This window comes from Malurus melanocephalus, unplaced genomic scaffold (genome assembly GCF_030028575.1).
Source record: "Malurus melanocephalus ecotype Western Australia unplaced genomic scaffold, MMel_1.1 scaffold_450, whole genome shotgun sequence".
In the NCBI taxonomy this organism is placed as follows: Eukaryota; Metazoa; Chordata; class Aves; order Passeriformes; family Maluridae; genus Malurus; species Malurus melanocephalus.
The window spans coordinates 205,515-226,177 of NW_026623682.1; the positions used below are offsets into that span (position 1 = coordinate 205,515).

The window sequence follows — 20,663 nt, forward strand, 5'->3', positions numbered from 1 at the left end:
CCCTTCTTTACAGAGGAGCTGCTCCCAACTCTGACAATCTGGATGGCTTTCTGCAGAACCAATTCAACTGTTCTGAGATGTGGCTCAAGCCCTGGACAGAATGCAGGGCTCTGAAGTGGATCTGCTGTGCACTGAGGAGTGGGATCCCTGGATCTGCCAGTTGTGCTCCTTCTGCATAGCCCAATGTGCACCCCACTGGCTCCTGTTCAGTCTGCTGCTGCCTTCCAGCCCCACGTCCCTTTTGGCACACCTCCAGCCTGTGGAGTAGCCAGGGGTTATTCCTGCCCACGTGCAAGGCTTTACTTCTATAGCTATAGAATATCCAAAGGCTCCTGTTGGCTCATCCCARTGGCTTGTCAGGGAGTTCTGGATGGCAGCCCAGCCCTCAGGTTCAGAATATGCAGGGCTGTCACACAGGTCTCAGGGAAGTCTGTCTGTATCACATCTTTGGCTTGTACTTCTGCGCTCTCCGTTACTTTCTGACATAATTCTTGTTTCACTGGTTAGATTTGATGTTCTAGATGTCCTGTGTGTACAAATTGTTAGCAAAGGATGTCCATGTCCTGTATATTCTAGATATCATACAGAAAGAGGTCAGTTTTCCAGCCAGGATGGAGGGAGGAGGAGAGAGAATTTTTAATTGAATAACCCAGTCTTTGGGGAAAAGCAGCTTTCCTGATCTGAGAGGATTTTAAGTTATCCAGGGAACTTGTTGCCTCTTCAGAAAGCTTGTTATTAGATCAGATGCACTAGAAGTTCCTAAGAGTAAATATTTTTAACATGAAAAGGCTAGTACACAATCCAAATAGTCTGTATGCCATCTCTAATAGAAACTGCTAGACAGAAATTTCAAAATCCAGGCAATTTGTTGTAGTGTCCTTCATATCTTCAGCCTTACCACTCACCACTGGAACAAGTGTTCCCTGTCTGTTGCCTCACAGCAACTGAATGTTTGAGGTCTCTTTTTTAAAAGTTTGAAAACGAAACTGAACCAATTACCTGTTTCCAGCAGGCACAACATTAAATGTGGTATTAAATAGCCTTAAGAGGCTAATTAATTCTTTCCTGAAGACAGTGGTCAACTGGGGTATTCCCAGAGTTGGGGAGCTTTTCCCAAGGGTAGCTTAGGTACCTTCTACRCTATCCTAATCATCCCGTGGAGTTATGCTTATGTGGGTCTGTTCTCTTCCGAAAAAGCATTTTTGCAAGTTTCTTTTGTCAAACCSAAGGCATTATTATGTTGTTGCTTCTGTGTTTGTGCTATTACTCTGCCTCTCATTTTGACAAATACCTCTGTAGAATTCGTGGCCTTTCCCCATGTAACCTTTTCAGAGTGCACAAGTAAGTGACTTGTGTTTTTTGTCAGTGCTCTGTCACAAACTGAAGGAGTCCTTTTAAAACTAGCAAAGAAACTGGGCCCTTCTCAAGTGTAAGCACTCCAAGCTGATCACCTGCAAGTGTGGGACGCACCCCCATGTTTGCCTTCCAGAACTGATTCTCCATGTTGTTGYTTGTCTGTAGTTTTTCTCTAGAGAATAAGGAAAAAAAGTAACTTCTGATGAGAAATTGGTAAAACATGACRCTGGTTTTGCTCTGAAATACTTTTTGTGACACTGTTTGAACTATGAACAAACTGCTCTGTAACTTCCACTGCAAGTCTGAATTTTTTCCATCCCTAACATGCAATAAGACTTAGCCTATATTTTAATGCACACAGGTTTAGAAACATTCTTTATGATTCAGTACAAAATCTACAGTTTTGGATTTCTGGAAATTTCTGAAATGAATAGAAAGATACTTTATYCTTTAATATCAGGAAAGTAATCTTATTTCACCATTTTCATTTCAAACTTCTCTGTAGTGTAGGTCATGGCACTCTTAGTTTTGAGGATGTTCTCACGTCTGCGCTGGATACCTCTGAAACAGAAGAAAAGAAMATCCAAATATGTGAAATGTCTCTAGATACGTAAAACATACTTTTAGAAAGTCTCACTTCAGGAATTAAGAATATGCTCCAGTGAGATCTTGAGGCTTTTTATAGGCAGCTAAATTTTGTAGGGAGTGATCTGCAAAGTGAGCCCTTAATAAGGCTCACTTGAACTTCATACTTCAGGGCCTGAGCTGGATGTTAGTGCCAGAGTGATGTGRTGTCTTTTCTAGATGGCAGCTTTATATGGTTTATTCAGTATTGGCGTTGTGAAGATCACATAAATAAAGAGGAGATTGCTTGGAAACACCGTGGATGACAGGAGTGAGCAGAGATTGCAGGAACACTCRGGGAGCAGTGCAGGGTTTCTGCACGGGCTCTGCATAGAGCACACCTAGCATGACACAGCTATGGGATGATTCAGCTGCTTTAGAGATGGGCAGTTGTTACACATAYGAGGAAAATGGGAGGTGTTCAGCAACTGACTTAGATTACCAGGAAGAAGAAAATCTATTCCTTTTGCTGGCAAAATGTGGGCAAAATTCTGTCAGCAATATTTGTGACTCTAAGCTTACATATGAGTGTCATCTGTATTTAGTATTGTTGTGTATATTCAGAGTGCACACTAATGTAAACTTAGAATCGGAAATAGAAAKAATTACTCTGCCACTGACTACACTGAACAGAACTGTTGTTGAATGTTCACTTTTCACAAGGTCATGGAGTGACAGAACATGGGGGAATAATCTTAACTTGAAATAGAGGTTTAGATTAGTTACCAGAAAGAAATTGTTCCCTGTGAAGGATTGGGAGGCCCTGGCACAGGTCCCAGAGAAGTTGTGGCTTCCCCATCCCTGGAAGTGTCCAAGGCCAGGTTGGAGAGGGCTTGGAGCAACCTGGGATAGTGAAAGGTGTCCCCATGGCAGGAGGTAGAACTGGATGAACTTTAAGGTCCCTTCCAACCTGAACCATTCTGTTTRTATGTTTAATTTAGGCTTATAGAGCTCATGTCTGGTAGAGAATGACCAGATATAGAATGAATGTCCTGACATTTATAAAAAGTAGACATTAGGAGAAGGAAATTAATAAAAATGGGAATCTGGCAAAAATTCCATGGTCTAAATATGAAGAGAGCAGTGTAAGAAGTTGCATCATAAGTAGATCAAATAAGGGCTGGGAAGAAAGTAATCATATGGTAGACTATATAAAATGAAAAAGGGTTGTGGTACAGGTTTTAAATTTGAAAAGATAAAACTCATGAAGTATTAATCAGAATTTTTCCAATAAGACTGAATTACACTATTTCCTAGTAAATTATGATCACTGTGTAGAACGCAATAAGGATGGAGAAAGATTTTTCACCCATTTTTGTATCTTAAAACTAAAACTATTAAATTATAATAGTGATCTCTCAAGTCTTAAATCACTGAATTTTGCAAACAGACAGATKAAAAGATGTTTAAAGCAAAAATGTAACTGCCCCTATAAGCCCAGGCAAAGTGATTCAGGATTGTGCAGAGGTTCCAGCCAGAATTTTTAGAAATTGTTTAGGCTTCCTCTAGAATGTAGGACACATATTTGTAGATCTCTTTCCTTGCCCTGTGAGCCTGTGCAGCTCTTGGGACCTAAGCAAAAGCTGCCAGTGGTTGAGGAGTTCTTCAGACCCAGCTGGCAGCACTGCTTCCTGCCTGGAATTTTGCAGAGGTCCAGGACAGTTCCTTGGTCTGAAGTGTCTGTTCCTCCCATAGGATTACACATAAGAGCAGTGATTCCCATAATCATAGGCCAAGTCATTGTTTATTTTCAGGAGGAAGCAATTGAAATTGGAGGTGGAAGTCCAGACTTTCCAGAACTATCTAGTTCCCCTCTTTTCTCCATGTGGACACAAGAAGGGATCAGGCCACAGAACCCAGTTGAGAGCTCCGTGGAATGGCACATCCACCTCCAGCTSCCGATCAATGAACCACAGGAGCTTCTGTCTGTAGGAGCTTTGGATATTGTCCCACAAAATTCTTACAGCTCTTTCTTCTTGCAGTGAAGTCCAAAGTAATTCTCATAAGTGACCAGTAAACCAATGGGAATTTAGTATTTTCCTAACTCTGTGGAAAAGGCTGGACCTGGGGCTCTAATTTGTAGATATATCTGTGGTCTCTATGGGCCCAACTCATAAACTCAAGGGGCATTTTTAATTTGTGCTAAAGTGCATGTTCCTCCTCCATTTAAAATAATTGGGGAAGATGGGTGGTCAGAAACATCTGGAATGTGCTGGTGAAACATTAATGCTGTTTAATCAATGGAATTATCTTAAGAATTTCTACTGTGTTTGCAAAATAGTGATTAGCCCCRTAGCCGCGCTGATGTTGAAATGCTTCCGTCATAGCAACAAGAGAAACCCAGACATCCTTCTCTGCTGATGTATATTATAGTAGAAAAATAATTTCTAGCCTGMGATTTTACCCATGCTGTGAAGCTGTATCAGTATTTTCTGCTACAGATAATAAAATGCACAAAATTTGAAAAGACTAATTATAAACTATCTTCATGTTATTCAAGTAATCTTCAAATTATTTTTAGATCCATTTCTGTAGAAACTTGAAAATAAATTTCCTTGAGATGTTGGTTCTCTTCAGTTGGATTTTCAAATCCTCCCTTTTCTGTGATGTTTTTGTTCCCAATGGATCTTTTTCATCGGTTTTGCTGTCACTTTACACTCAGAAAATAAACTGTGTCAAAATATTTCCTGGCATATATACATAAATGTATGATGAAGATTATAGTGTGYGATGAATTAGATGAAGCATTTGTACTGGAGGAAATGTCCAGCTAGAAAGCAGTCAAAGAAGCAGCACTGTTGATCTTGTTTGTTGTTGGAGCTGATATTTAACCAGCAGGTATTTACATAGAGGTGAGGTTTCACATGTATATAAATATATTGTAATTGTATGAGTCACTGTTTAAGGTGAAGTCTTAAAAACAAAATAGAAGGCCCAAAAGTTGTTAGATAGTAAATCTGGCAACCGGGAATACATTGAATGTATYGTCGGTAAACACGAGTTCTGTTCTGTGCTGTGTGTCCACCGTGCCCTGCTCCCGTTGCTCATGCTGCTGTGTTTGCTCACACAGGTACGTGCTCACCAGTTAGTTTTACCACCGTGTGATGTAGTGATCAAAGCCGTAGCCGACTACGTCCGCAACATTCAGGACACCACTGATTTGGATGCCATAGCAAAAGATGTTTTTCAGCATTCGCAGGTAAAGTATAAAGCCATATACTGGGTTGTTTGCTTTTTTTCACCATTGTGCTGTACATTTGTGTTGAAGAACTGCACTTGATAAAAAAGTGATTTGATCAGTTGATAATAGAAATCTGTTGGTATTTGYAGTGGCTTAGCTATCCCAATTTCATGTTCCATGCTTTCTGTGGGTGAGTATACTGTGTTTACTCTCAGTGCTTTAAATTCTTGATAACCAGAGGGCTTTGTAGCCTAGCTGTGTGCACTGTGCCCACTGCCTTTGAGAATCAGCTGTACATGAAGACTGGATGTTTAAGCTTTACCCTTACATGGATTGACATGACATTACTTGYACTGGGGCAGTGCTGCAGCCCTGGAGGGGTCCATAGGCATTAATCTTGAGATATGGTGTACATTAACTACTGCACAGCCCTGTGCTAACTACAGGTGATAAACCTGGATGTGCTCCTGACAGATTTTTTTTTTTTTTTTAATTTTAGTCTAGAACAGATGACAAAGTTACTCGGTTTAAGAGAGCGGTTGCTTATTACTCAGCAACTAACAAACCTATGCCATTTCATCCACCACATTACCTAGGTAAGTAATGACAGCAACCTGGCTTTTTGTTTTGACTAAAACCTGGGATAACCCTAAATCAGAAATGGTATTGGTAGCAGCATCTTGCRAAAGTGTTTATATCTTCTGGCAGTTCTCTTTGACCCTTGAAGATGAGGTTTCAGAAGTTTTCATAGGATACATGATGAGGTTGTGTTCTTGYCCCAAAAGAGAACAATTTGGATTGCTTGTTGGCTATTGCAGCATCCATTCTGGCAYTGGCACGCTTGACAGAATGATGCTGTGAACAACTAAAGTCTGGTGTCCTGTCCCATTCACGAGGACAGTTTTTATTTCTATTGGAACATATTTACTGTTTCTCACTGGCCTTGCTGACATGTTTTGGAAATTCCTTTATAGTCCCTGATTTTTTTATGTCATAAAAAACCTGCTCAAATTGCAGCTACACATTGTTTTGCTGTTGCAGATTATTCTCAAGGCTTAAAAATTAAAATGYGTGATCACTGGATTTCCTACTCATGCCCCAGTCTTAACACTAATATGTCATTTTAGCTGAAATATTCTAAAGATCATCAGTTACCATACTGGCTGRTACACTGACACAGATTTTTCCTGCTCTTTTTGGCGATGTGGGGTGTCTTTATTTGCATCCAAAAGACCTGCATTAAAGGATTTAAAGGCTGCTCTRGGTCAAATATTCAAATGACAAAATGCAAGCATTCTGCATTTCCATGACATTGGCAGCATCTTCATTATGACATCTCTTGGGGTTTTTTTTTTTCTTTTAAGCTGCCTTTGATTCCCAGGTAGAATAGAAATGTGCAGCAATGAGAGRTATGCAGACCTGAAAGAAGGTGAGACACATAAAATACACTTCACAAGCTACAAAGTGTTTTTATTGAAAGGCAAAAATGAATGAAACTGTCTTAAAGACATAGGAGAAAACAGTAATACTAATAGAACAAGAATAAATAAAGCATAGAAGCAAAAGGACAAATGGTAACATTTGTGTGAAATACTAAGCATTTACATGAGCTTTGTTTTTTCCTGTTTTTTTGGTTTTTTCCTTCTCTTTTCCCCTCCTCCCCGCAATACAGCAGCCAGACCGAATCAGTTTGGTATGCCTGGGATAGTGCCACCATATGTTCCTTCTCAGATGCTTAACATTCCACAGACCTCACTACAAGCAAAACCTGTGGTAAGTACAGCTTCTGCCCTGCTCCTTGGGAGAGACCTGCTGTGATTAGCAAACTGGAATAYAGGTGGGAAAGGTGTAACCAGCTTTTTTAGTGTGGACAGTCACTGATTGAATTTCAAGTTTTGAACTGAAGTGATGTTACAGACTCTGGTAGAACAGTTTTTGTGGGTGCTCAGGRTGGCTGAGTTTTAATGCATACATTTGGAAAAGGCCACTTGGTTAAAGAACATATTTTGTTTTAAAAGATAAACCTTAGTTGCCTTCACTCAGGAGATSCCTTTATTTCAGGCACAGCAGATGTCCAGTCAGGGTGGGGCCCATGGCCAGGGTCCATACCCATACAGCCTCTCTGAGCCAGCCATCACCTTGGAAACAGGTGGAAAAAGTCTGTCTGAGCAGAACAACTACAGTAACATTCCTCACGAAGGAAAACACACACCATTGTATGAACGGTCTTCTCCAATAAATCCAGCCCAGAGTGGGAGCCCTAATCATGTGGATTCAACCTATTTTCCTGCCTCTTCTACATCTTCGTCCTCTGACAATGATGAAGGCAATGGGGGTGCAGTGAAGTAAGTTTCTCATGAGAATGTTTTCTTACTCAGCTTCTGTTAAAATAAATTTACTTTCAAAATCATTTATCTGTATCCTGAAAGTAAGAATCATAGAATCAGTCATAGAATACCCTGATTTGGAAGGGACCTGCAAGCACCTTTGCAGGTGCATCATTGAAGTCCAGCTCCTGGCCCTGCAGAAATCTGCAAATAAGTGACATGATAGACCTTAAAAAGATAGTTTTGGGTCACTATGACTGCAGACATATGCATGGTTCACTCTCATTGCCTTGTTCCTTAAGCAGGAATCCAAAACCAAATAGTGTTGGGTGTTTCTCCTCTTCTGCCCTTAGATTTTATTGAGAGAGTGAGGTTTTGGTAAATGTCATAAAACCTTCCAGTCCTTTACTTTGTTTAAAAGAAATATTCCTACTTCACAGTATAATTCATTAAAGTTTCAGAAGCTAAATGCTATGGAGCTTCACTAAACTTACAGCGTTTGCACTTCTTAAATTTGGGGATAATGTGGCTTTGTGAAGAAACCTCATGCGAATGTCAGAAAATTTACCATTTTGGATGGTGATGGAAGAGCCCTCATGGGTCAAAGCARCAGTGAAGCTGAGTTTGCTCTATTCTGCTCATTGCCTGGTTTGCCTCACAAGTGCTTCCGACTCCCACAAGGTCCTATGTCAGTCCTGGACTAYGAAGTTGTGTGAACTTGGTTTAATTCTGACTTCCTGATCTACTGCCGAGGCAGTTTGTGTTTACCTTTGCGGGGTGCACAGACTGGGGCACGGACTCAGCAGCAGAGCCTGGGGCTTGGAAGGGCTGTCAGTGCCTCTGGCACTTGGGTCTGGTGTAGAACAAGGTGTGGTACCATATACTGGGCCCCTTGCAACAAGGCWGACCTTGAGGAGCTGGAGCACGTCCAGAGAAGGGAATGGACCTGGGAAAAGGTTTGGAGCACCAGGAGCAGCTGAGGGAACTGGGAAAAGGGCTCAGCCTGGAGCAAAGGAGGCTCCAGGGGGACCTTGTGGCTCTGCACAATTCCCTGACAGGAGGGTGCAGCCAGGGGGGTCAGGCTCTGCTCCCCGGGAACGGGGACAGGAGGAGAGGAAATGACCTCAAGCTGTGCCAGGGAAGGTCCAAACTAGATATTAAGGAATTTTTTTTGCTGTTAGTGCTGTCCATCCCTGGCACAGGTTACCCAGGGCAGTGGTGGAGCCATCATCCCTGCAAGTATTCAAAAAACRTGTGGATGTGGAAGTTGAGGATGTGTTTTAGGGGTGACAGTGGTGGTCCTGGTTAGACAGTTGGACTCGATGATCTTAGAGAGCTCTTTCAGTCTTCATGATTCTATGATTCTACAGGGTATTATATCCTTAAAGTGTGTACAGYGATGTGTGGTGGCTTGGATTTTTATTTCTGATACATTCTGTTAAATTTAAATATTATCATGTGTTTTGCTTGGTAAATCAAATAAGTCTGCATAGCTTCCATGCAGTGCAGAACTGGAAATGTGCTTGTATTAGAAAACACAAGGTAAAATATTCTTCAGCATTTGTTTTTGGTGTTCCTTATGCATTTCATGCCATAAATTCAGATACTGAAATCTAYTCAGTGTCATTTATATCACAGTTTGAAAAAAGTCTTCTGATAGAGAAAATTCCTTGGCATAGACAAATATTTAAAGTTCAATCAAGAATGTTTCTTGTGTGAAAAAAKATGTAGTTGTCATAATATGCAGCTTTTAAATACAATCCAAATGTTGATGTAGTGCAAATGAATAAACATCGGTGTAAAAGTCTTTTCAAGACTCCTACAAATGGACATTTTAATAGAAAACATCCCTTAAAATCAGAATCTTTTGCCCATGATTCCAGTCACAGACACCAAGGATTTATTTCACTGTCTCTCATACTGCATTTTTATATTATATTTTTCTTTCTCTTGTCCTTTAGCCATGTCAGTGGGAACAAAATAGGCTGGGAAAAACCAGGAACCCAGTCAGAAGGTCAAACGCGTGGAGAGCTGGGAGACCAAACAAAGGTATTGCCTTTAATTCCAAACATCACAGTTTATTACTCTGTGTAAAGGCTTTGCAGCAAACTCAAAGGAGGATTTTCAGTGCTGATCCATAGTATTTAGTGCAAACATTTACRCTTTATGAATTATGAGACAACAGCTTTACAGTAAAGAAGGAAGTTTTCCAAGGACATTGTAGCATATACATAACAACAAACATTAAATAGGATGTGTTAGAAAATACTAGATACAAACCAGGAACATACAAATGACCTYGTTCGGTCCTTAGCCAGCAATCTCACCCTCAGATGTTGTTCTCTGTCTTTCCAGTAAAGCACATTGGATTTTTAGGAAGGAGTATAACAGTCTGAATATCCATGGAGTCAGAGTCCATGTGCTGTAACCCACAGTGCAGTAAGCACAGTTCTGACACATCAGTGTTAGGCTCACGCCGCTGTAGGTGTACTAAGCTCAGCTGAGGAGTTAAAGGTCCTTTATAATTGTGTGGTAGGAATTGCACATAGGACTTGTCAAAGTGGCACCACGAGACTGGTTACAGTGTGTTGCTGCTAGCAAAGTAAGATAGGGCTAGATATGCCCTTGATAAAGATTTATCATTATTAAATTTCTTTTAAGATTTCAAACCACTGTCAAATCAAGAATATGATGGTCTCTATTCCGAGTTTGATCTGATTTTGGAAAGAACATTCAGAGCACTTGAAATTAATATCTCTATGCCKTGGTGGTGGAGCTTTACTCCAAATGTTAACTCCGTCAAAAAACCCCAATCTTAAGTTGGTTAAGCGCTGTAAGCAAACAGAACATTTTCCCTGTAACTTTGGCATAGGAATTCCAGTAAACTTGGGCTTTTGTGCTTAAAATATCAAGTGGATGATTTCATCCATCAGTGGTTATTATTTCTGCAGACTATGCCTGTATGATAAGTGTGTCTGCCTGGGGATTAGTCACCGTATGCAGATGCTAATTTGACCTGTTACATTCCTTTCTTCTCTGCTGGGTTGGGCCGTGTCTGCAGCCCTGTGGGTCCCCTGCGGCCCTGAGTGTGTTTTGTCCCGGGGACAGCCTGTGCCTCCCTCCCCCACGCTGGGCCAGAGCTGTAGGAGCACTCATTAAACTTTCCAGTGGATGTATGCACACAGGCTGACTTAAATATATCCAGTTTAATGTATTAATGCTCCTGAGCTTTATTTGTCTATTTTTTTTTATTATCAAACCATTTCTTTAGTCCTTAGTAGCAGAAGGCAGTAGTATCTATTGAGCACAACAGGGAGGATTATGAGTACATTTTGTAGATAAACTGATTTCCTATAGACATGAGTATTAATGATTGCAAAAAGATGTAGCACTTCCTGAAAAAGTTACCCAGAGAAGTGYCCCGTTCCTGGAAGTGTCCAAGGCCAAATTAGATTGGGCTTGGAGCAGCTGGAATAGTGGAAGGTGTCTCCCTGCCTGTGGCAGAGGGTGGGATGAGATGGTCTTGAAGGTCCCTTTCAGTCTGGATTCTATGTGAATTTCTGAGGTAAAGTGTTGGAAATCCAGCATAGATCAGGCAGGTAGCAACAGTCTTGACACTCCTTTCACTTGACTTAAATGTCAAAATTCCTTGCAGTTATCTCACAGCGTGGTTCTACATGACAAAGGTAAGCTGCTCTCATTTGGCTGGATGCGTATTTCTAAGGAAAAAAATCACCTTTTAACTKTGGTAGTTCCTCAGCTTAGGTGTTGGAATATTGCTGAAGCCGATGCAGGAAGAACTTGGGTAGTGCAGACAGGAAAAGCATTGCTGTCATGTGGGTTTTTTGTCTTCCCTGTGTGCCCCCAGTTATTGATAGTTCTGTAAACTTCTCACTGTGGTTCAGTATTGCTGACTTACAGTTGTTGGGGTAGTAGAAGACAGGGACAAAAATCTTAAACCTGATGTAAAAATATTTGGTGCTATAACACAGATTTAATAAAACTCTGATCTAAAAGCATTTGGTATTTGCATGTTGTTTTGTAAGTGTTCTGGTTTACAAGTTTTAATCATTTTGCCTATATATTTTCATTTTTATAACTCAAATGTTAAATCCATATTACCAACTAAAATACAATCTTTCAGTAACATCCTCTTTGACTGTGTGATTAAAGTTTCTGAAAACTAGGTTGTCCTCTGATATTTTGCTAGAGCCTGTTTTTACTACCTACACCTTTCTGTAGAAGATTTTTGGAAGCCATGTGGGTTTTTTTTTGTTGTTTGCATGCAGGTTTGTATTTTTCATGGGTCTGAAGTGACCTAAGCTTGTTTGGGCCTATATTTTATGTTACCTATTCTGTGGGATTTCATGCTTTGGCTATTTCTGTTTCAGCTTTGCTTTTCAAGTCTTAGGAAGCATGTGAACTTCTTCACATGTTGCGAAAATACTCACGCATGATGTATCATTAAGTGATCAAATTTTGGTCTTAAAGGTTTTTATTATTGCTGTAATAATAATAGGCATGAAGCTAACATGAACTCCTAAGCTAAAACCAGCTTTCAGKTTTTAAAACCAGGATTTATAGGAATGAACTCTCAAGTTTTTCTGGTTGTATCTGTGATAAATTATCATAAATCCCAATAAAAGCCAGGACGCTTACAGTATATTTTTATGGATTATATTTTTCCCATAAGTTTGTGGACTGCATTTCAAGAACTGGTATAGAATGCCACTTTAACTTGCAGTCAGAAAACTTGGCCACTTTCTCTTACAGTCCTGTCAGACAAAAGAGTTTTTATGTTAGAAAACCAAAACCAATCAACCAAAAAAAACCAACTACGTTTACCAGGCTTTTGAGTTTGGACRCTATGTATTTTACGTGTTATTTAATTGAACTGTTTAATTTGCCTGTTTCAGCTAGAATTGCAAGCTGAGAAGGGCTGTGTTTATGGGAGTCTATTGAAATTACAGACTATGTGACTGTCAGTTACATATTGAATTGGGAGTATCTTGGAAATACTGAGTTAAGGTGCCATTAACAGGTCATTCATCAGTCCACTTCTGCATTATGCAGTTAAAAATTTTTACAAAATAGTAAKTGCTGTTGCTGTTGGTAAGTTAAAGTTTTATCATAATATTTATTTTCTTAGTAATTGGTTCTACTCGCAAAAAATGGCTGAAAGTTTCCATTTTCTGAAAACCTTGTGTAGCCAGCTTTGGATAATGTATTCTGCACACTGCAACAGCGCGATGTGAAGATTTACTATTTTCATTGGGGGTGAGGGAGGAAATTTGCTGTTTCTCTTGGCTGGTTTCCTGATATGTTTCTGAACACATCCAAAACACTTTATTTTGTGTGTTCTGTTACAGGCAGAAGGTTCCTCTAGTGCTTCTTCAGGAAGTCAGGCAGCTGATGTCAAAGGGAATCAAACCAGTAATCCACAAATCCCATGCCTGTTGTCCATGCCCACCAGAAACCACATGGATATTACTACCCCTCCATTACCTCCAGTAGCACCTGAAGTATTACGAGTGGCAGAGCACAGGCACAAGAAGGGGTTAATGTATCCCTACATCTTTCATGTCCTAACCAAGGTATGATATTTAAAAATTAGGTACTGTCAGATAATGATTCTGTGAAGATAATTGCTAAGATAATTGAAGATAATCAATAATCTTGAAGATAATTGGCTAAAGAGTATTGCATTTTTACATCCTTTTTACTGCTCTAAGTTCTGGTCCCTTTTTAGTCCTTTGAACCAGTTTTYCCCCCATTTTCTAACCACTGATCTGGTACATTGTTCCAGTAAATATGAGATAACTATAATTAGATGTGCTTATTTACAAAATTAGTGTTTTTTTCTCTACTGTAAGCAGATATTTGTATATCTCTATGCATGTGAGTATATGTCTGAGTGTGTGTGTTTATGCAGAGTCCATTTCCATATAAAAATTCCTGTGTATGTGCTTTGGTGTCTGTGCCAAGCCTTTTCYATTTTCAGCATTCAGAAGTACTGAGATTGTTTTCCCTCCCAATCTGATCCCTCCCATTGCGGGTAGCTGGCCCCAAGAGAAACACAGCAGCTCTAAGAAATCCCTTTTGAGCCAGCAGCTGGCAAAATGGCACTGTCCCCATTCCTGTTAACYTTTATTCACCTTAAAAATCCTCTTCAGGACAATAAGGGCCACAGGCAGATCTGAAATCCATCAAACCAAAAGTTACTGCATCGAGGTGGAGGTTTGGATTTCTTGTTTCCCACTTGTTTGTTTAGTACCAGAGCTCATCTTATTGTTGAGTTCTTCCACTTCCTTTGTCAAAGAAAAGTGAAGAAGGATCAAAAGGCCTGTGAAGACCATTGATGCCAGTTCTGTTTCACGCTTTGCATAGCCAAATATTCTTAGCACCTTTAAATTCTACTTGTTTAATCACAGAAACACTGAATCATTTAGGTTAGAAAAGATGTGTAAGAGTACAARTGGTAACTCTGCACTGCCAAGGCCATCTCTGAACCATGTCCCTGRGTKCTGCATCTGCATGGCTTTTAAATCCCTCCAGGAATGGGGACTCTACCGCTGCCACCTGAGGCAGTTYCCTTTGTCTTGTCCTTTGTTCYCTGGGARCAGAGCCCAACATTCACCTGCYTCCAGCCTCCTGTCAGGGAGTTGTGCAGAACCAGAAGGTACCCCCGAGCCTCCTTTTCTCCAGGCTGAGCCCCTTTCCCAGCTCCATCAGCTGCTCCTGGTGCTTGAAATCCTTCCCCAGCTCTGTTCCCTTCTCTGGAAATGCTCCAGCCCCTCAAGGTGTTTTTTGTTGTGAGGGGCCCAGGATGTGAGGTGGGGCCTCAGCAGTGGCCAGCACAGGGAACGGGCACTGCCCTGCTCCTGCTGCCACAGCACAGCTGGGACAGGCCTGGGTGCCCTGCTCCTTCCTGCCCACCTGGGCACACCTGGGCTCCTGTTCAGCTGCTGCCACCAGCACCCGCAGGGCCTTTCCAGCCCCTCTGGCTCAGCCTGGRGCTGCAGGGRGTTGCTGTGACCCCAATGCAGAAGTGTTGAACCTTGTGGTAAAACTACGGGGATTCTTTAGAAACGGGCACGTGTTCCAGGGTATGTTGCTGTTACTGAGAGAGAGCTTTTAGATAAACATTACAAGTGTAGTAAGGTAGTGTTGTCCAAGTTAAACCTGACAATATTCTAATGTAATCACTTCAAGATGTCACCTTYAGGATTCATTACTGAGATAGTTTAAATAGTTTTTTTTAAGAGAAAGTAGCACAATGGAGTGTTTTCTTGTCAGTGTTAAAAATAAACRTTGATTTTTGGGGGCAGTGTAGTCAGTGGATTTCCAAGAATATCTTAACATGTTTGGATGTGCAGTCATAGAAAACAGTGTTGGTGTTTTGAGAGAAAATGTTGGAAGGTTCTTTCATGCTTTTTTTTTCTTAAAAAGTATAAAATGCTAAAGTTTTGTATGTATGTATTCAAACCTAACCTTGCCTGAGTAACTCCCAGGTAGATGGTTTGTGTCCRGGTGTGCTCACAGCATTATTTTTTACATTGAGTCCCCAATACRGTTTCAAATCCTGTACTAAAAAGTCAGACTGGTGTTTTTAGATAGCATGAATATTTAAAAGAAAAAACTGCCTGAAATCTAGATCGGCTTCAGATGTGCTTTGGCTGTATAAAAGCATGTGGTTCTGTTTCCGTGTGTACTGTTTTCCAAGTGCTGGTGTTAAAAGAGCGATATTTAGTTAATGCTCACATGTAAACTAGTTCAGACAAGCAAGTATGTGTGTGATGGAGTTGGGAAAGAGGAAAGCAACAGAACCTGGAGGAATTGAAGCAGGCTGGGCTAATATTTCGCCAAGCTGAGATCCCCTTTATTTGTGAATCACATTTGTCTTGACTAGCTGACGTGTATTAGGGTTGGCTTGGGTTCCCATGCATACTCAAATGCTTTTTGTTCACTCTAATATGTCATATTTCTCTGCTTTCTTTCATGCCAAAGGGTGAAATCAAAATTCCCGTTTCTATAGAAGATGAAGCCAACAAAGACCTGCCTCCTGCTGCTCTCCTGTATAGGCCAGTGCGTCAGTATGTTTACGGAGTCCTGTTTAGTTTGGCAGAAAGCAGAAAGAAAACTGAAAGGCTTGCTTTTAGAAAGAACAGACTTCCACCAGAATGTACGTACTGTAGAATCCATGCTTTATTCCTCTTCCCTTTGCTGTGGTTTTGGAGCCACTTGTGCTGCTGTGATTTGAATGGGAATTGTTGCTAAGATTCCATCAGGCTAACTGATGCCAGAGGAATTTCAGGCTTATTGGATGCTCTGGATAAAAGAAAAATATGTTAATTTGAAATTTTATTTCCTATCATAGTTTAAGAACACTAAATGTTGCCATTTCTAAGCAAGCTCTGAGGTTTGGTTTTGAATGTCTGTTTAAGCTTCTGCCAAACCTGCAGTGAATGACRTCAGTTTGTGATGTAATTTCCAGCACTATGGTAGAACTGGATGTTGGAAAACTGCTATTCTCTGCACATGCCTACWGATCTGTCTGATTTTTTCAGAAATGGGAAGTGCACAGGCTAACTTGCCCTGTCTTCCCAAATATGTCCCTGGACATACCTTGGGGAAATGAACAAGTCTCTTGTGTCCTTCMGGTACTGGCATATAAAAACCTAGTTTAAACCCCACGGAAATGAGGGTGTAATGTAACCAAAGGTAGACCTGGGTGAGRACAGATTAAACTTTTGCAAGCAGCCTTGTCAAAAGATTGTTTGACTTGTTCACAGGGATGGAAGTTMATCTTCTCATTAATCTGGAAGTTGTCTTTTTAAGTCTTCAGTTTCCAGGAATTTCTGTCATTCCAGTCCTTGTTCTGCAGTGTTTTTGTTGTAATSAAAAGCATGCAAAGAAATGACTGAACTTTGCAATAGCAGCCTATAAAGGTTACAGGAATGCTGAAGTATTCAGTGCTTGACAGCAGCAGCRCAAGTATTTAAATGTAGGAGTCTGCTGTCACTAGGCTAAATTTAAGAATCAGATATTCAGAATGTATGAAATCATCATTYACAGGTTTCATGTGTAAAAGGATAAGATTAAGTATCAGTTGTAAACTTCATATTCATTCCCTTTGCTCTATCCATTTGTAATTGTGATATGTTTTTGTATGTTTCTAGTGAAGATGATAATCCCAATGATGTTTGAAAAGCCGTTTATCTTTTCCAGTTACTTTGTGGGGATCAGTGTTTACCCTGCTTGAAAAATACCTYAGCACACATACTCACAAACGTCTTACTTTAAACTCACACAACAYAGTAGTATTTCAGGTTACAAGGTTATTTCAGGATTAGAACAGTGATGTTATTTGAAGTCTTCGTTTATCCTCATGAGACTTCTGTCCTGAAAAGTGTACTACAGCCTTTTTTTTGGTGAAGTTTCTGAGTGCTTCARGTTTAATCTTGTAACCTGGAATGTTCTCTGTAGGCTGCTGGAGAAGCCTATTAGAATCTCTATTTTCTTTTCATTTTTTCTGCTTTTCTGAGTTTATTCACAGTGGAGGGTAAGCACATGGCTGGTGACTTGGTTTCGTTATGGGAGCTCTGGCAAATCTTGCTGCAAGACACATTCAGCTACTGACCTACTTCTAGCTTAGGAGTGACCAAGCTCTTAAAAAAGCAAAAACCAATTTGAACATATGCCCAAAAGTACCTTGCTTCGCTGCAAAGCTGGCAATGCTGGTAAAGATGGATTTGGACTGTTATGCAGGTGTGGGATATGAAAGGCTCTGTTGCAGGAATGCCTTTATTTTGGTTGACTCTCTTACAAAGCAGAAAGACTCGAGCAGTCTGTACAAGACTGTGTAAGGAGAGAACAGTGTCTAAAGCACTGATTAGCCCTTCTAACTTTTCTGAGGACCCAGGCTATAATGAACTAGTGATGTTTATTCTCTTCCAGTGTCTAAATTATTTTGCTGCTTTCAAAAATGAGTAAGTTATGAAACACAGTAATGAAGACAATTAAGAGAAAATTTGGAAATTAAGATACGTTAAGAGAATTAATGTTTCTGAGGAAATGTAAATTGTCCTTAAGATTTATGTAGAGAAGTAATGAATATTAATATCTGAAATCCTGTCATCTTAGTTGTACAAACCATAACACAGGCAACTTAATAGTAGTGCCTGAATAATTTGCAAGGATATTGCGTGTGAAGGTTATGTGAGGATGAGAAAAATGCATAATAAACTGAGAAGTCAGGATTATTACTAAATACATAGAAGGCAAGATAATGGATCTTTCATGAAACGGATGAGTTCTTGTCTTTTAAATCATTATWTTTTGTATGAAATTGAAAAGTCAATGTGAAACAACAGAAGCAGCAGTCAGTGGGGTCCTTCAGTGATCAGTGGCTGCTAAGTGATGCCTTTGCTATGTGTGGCCTCATCTCTGCTCCAGAGGACAGGTGAGGCTGGATCATAGAATGCCTGATTGCTTTTGGCTGCCAAAGGCGTGGTGCTGGACCATGCTGCCCTTCCCTCRGAGAAGGTGGAAACTGAGGGTTTCCCTTGCTCTGCTTGTTCAAGCTCTGAAACAGGTTATTTCCATGTCCTGATAAATACAYGTGTGTAGCGAAGCCATCTGCTCTTTCTGCTCAGTGGCAAAACGCACACTTGCACAAACTGTCAGAATGCCTGGTTGGATCCCAAGGTTTCTTATTTTAAGCCCAGCCACCATGTGATGTACTGTTCTCCATCACGGATGTAGTCAGCCAATGCYGGTCCTGCCAAGAGGAAAGCCATGTCTCTTGGACAGTAGCCCTTGTGCAAAAATCAAGCATGCTGAGCCCAAGTTGTGCTGTCAGGAAGGATTGTAAGGTTAAAAATTACAGTTAATGAATCTACATAAACCATCTCAGCTGCTGGTGGCACTGAGCACCTCACACCTCGGCCAGTGAAGACCAGAACCATTGGAGCTGTGGGTGGCAGCCAGAGCTCTGATGGGGTGTAGTGGCACTTAGGTGTTCAATGGGCAGGTTACTGTTGTGCAGGTTGATGCTGACCCTCTTTGCCTGGATTGACCTTAGCATGTTGTGAGGGCATTGTTGAGAGCAGAGGTCCATAGATTGTGTGGCACCTTGGCCCTCTGTGAGTACTCAAACCTGCTGAATGATCACCGTGGTAATGGGGCTGRACACACTGATCCTAGTTGTAGTTGTAGTTTTCAGGGGAGGCACTGTGCATCTCCCAGTGGAAGTCATGGGGGGAAACACCAGACCCCTCTGAGGACAGAGATTCTGGCAGCTGAGGATGTAGTGAATTTGGCAGCAGTCTCACTATGGATTTGTCAATGGTTTAACAAATGCCCAGGAGAAATAAGTGGATATGGACAGGTTCTGGATTCATCTGTTATGTTAAATGCTAATTTTGGGTAGGATTCAGCTGCAATTCTTCATCCCCGTCACTCAGGGAGGAAACTATGGCAGCCCACTRGATTAACCTTCGTGTTAAACCATTCCACAAGAACCATGGTTATCTGATTCTCGCTCTGGGGTCCCCCGCACGCTGGGGCATGGACCTGCAGGAGCAAGTCCAGAGAAGACCATGAAAATGCTCTGAGAGCTGAAGCACCTCTGCTGTGGAGACACTGCTATGGAACACCTCTGCTATAGAGCAGCTCTTCAGCTTGGAGAAGAGAATGCTCCAGGGAGATTTAGAGCCCCTTCCASTTCTTAAAAGGACTCCCAAGAGAGCTGGAGATGGACTTTGGACAAGGGYCTGGAGTAGCAGRACAAGGAGAATGGCTTCCCGAGGCCAAATATGGAATATTGGGAAGAAATTCTTCCTTGAGGCCCTGGCACAGGTTGCCSTGCCACAGCAGGGGATGGAAYAAGGTGGGCTTTAAGGTCTGYTTCAACTCCAGCCATTCTAGGGTATTGTGTATTACTCTCATTATTTAGCACAAGGTACAAGCCAGTGTGGATCTCTAGTGTGACCTCTGTAGCATGTGACTGAACAGCAAGCGGGGGCATTTCTCCTGTGACCTTGTGTCACAGGGCTGTAGAAGTTATCATCCACAGGTAAAAAGCTTTGAACCAGATCTGAGTGTTGAAACATAGGGTAGAAAACATAGACATAAAACATTCCCCTCTACTAAACTTGAGATCTTTATGTGTTTGATATAAGAAACATTGGGGAAACACTAGTGGTATGTGCAGCTTTCCTTCTGATAAACTTAAAGAGTTTATCCTTCTTTCAAAACTTAAGAGTTTGAAAGCCCACATAAAATACATCCATTTATTTGTGTTTGCAGTTCCAGGCCTAAACAAGCGCAGAAACCCAGAGARGTGAGCTCTGCACCAGGGACAGGTAGCTCTGTTGGCTGTTAGAGCCCATCTTTAGAGTGGGTGGTGTGTAAAACCTAGGAGCAACCAAAATAGAACATGATTTTATAGTGAGGTGACCAACTAAATATATCAGAATGTTTATTTGCATTTACAAGATCACACACAGCAAAACTGCCCTGAGCTTTGTGAAGGGTAGGTATAATGCTGGATTGGCTTTATTCCCAAAAGGGAGGAGAGCTCTTTGGGGTGTTCTGGAGTTTTTTTCTTTAATCCTAACCACCACTCCTGCCGTGGTTTGCCTGCCCTTGGCTATAGAATCACACATTAAACTGCTGCCGCGTTGCTGAAGGAGGCTCTGTAGCTGTCAGGCCTGTGCTGGCCCCAGTGGGTTGCATTCCCTGGGCTTTATCCAGTGGATTTCCATCAGAAAGAGCAGGTCTGGGCTCCCTCAGGGAATCTCCCCAGGCTGTAACCTGAACCTGCACTAACAAGTTCCTTGAGTCTTTCCACACTGCATAACTGGGCTCGAAGTTAGAAGCGTGCAGACACGTTATGAACTGTTTCAGGCTCGGGGTTGCTCCAAGGCTAAAGGTATCGTGTCTCAGCCTTGACTTGAACTTGTGCTCTGTTCTGGTTGTCGTCAAACAGAAGAAGGGAGATGATTTAGCAGTGCTGTAGAATGAACTGTTYTCGTGCTGATGTGGATGAAAGGGAGCTTAGGCACAAAGCTACTAGCCTCTTCATAGGAGRAGCAGTCCAATAATTGGGAGGGCTGATGTAAAGTAATGTTTTATAAAATTTGTAGGCAGAAGAACTCCAAACTTGTTTGTAT

The 20,663-nt window shown here is 41.2% G+C and overlaps 1 protein-coding gene across 2 annotated transcripts in view; it reads left to right on the forward strand.

The window, feature by feature from the left end:
• FAM120A (family with sequence similarity 120A) overlaps positions 1-20,663 on the forward strand; it is a 51,657-nt gene that overhangs the window by 14,796 nt on the left and 16,198 nt on the right. For both annotated transcript variants that reach the window (XM_057380376.1, XM_057380377.1), the window contains exons 4-10: positions 5,051-5,179; positions 5,661-5,757; positions 6,834-6,934; positions 7,223-7,506; positions 9,450-9,537; positions 12,858-13,082; positions 15,496-15,670. In XM_057380376.1, coding sequence (XP_057236359.1) covers positions 5,051-5,179; positions 5,661-5,757; positions 6,834-6,934; positions 7,223-7,506; positions 9,450-9,537; positions 12,858-13,082; positions 15,496-15,670 — 1,099 coding nt within the window. The remainder of the gene's footprint in view (positions 1-5,050; positions 5,180-5,660; positions 5,758-6,833; positions 6,935-7,222; positions 7,507-9,449; positions 9,538-12,857; positions 13,083-15,495; positions 15,671-20,663) is intronic.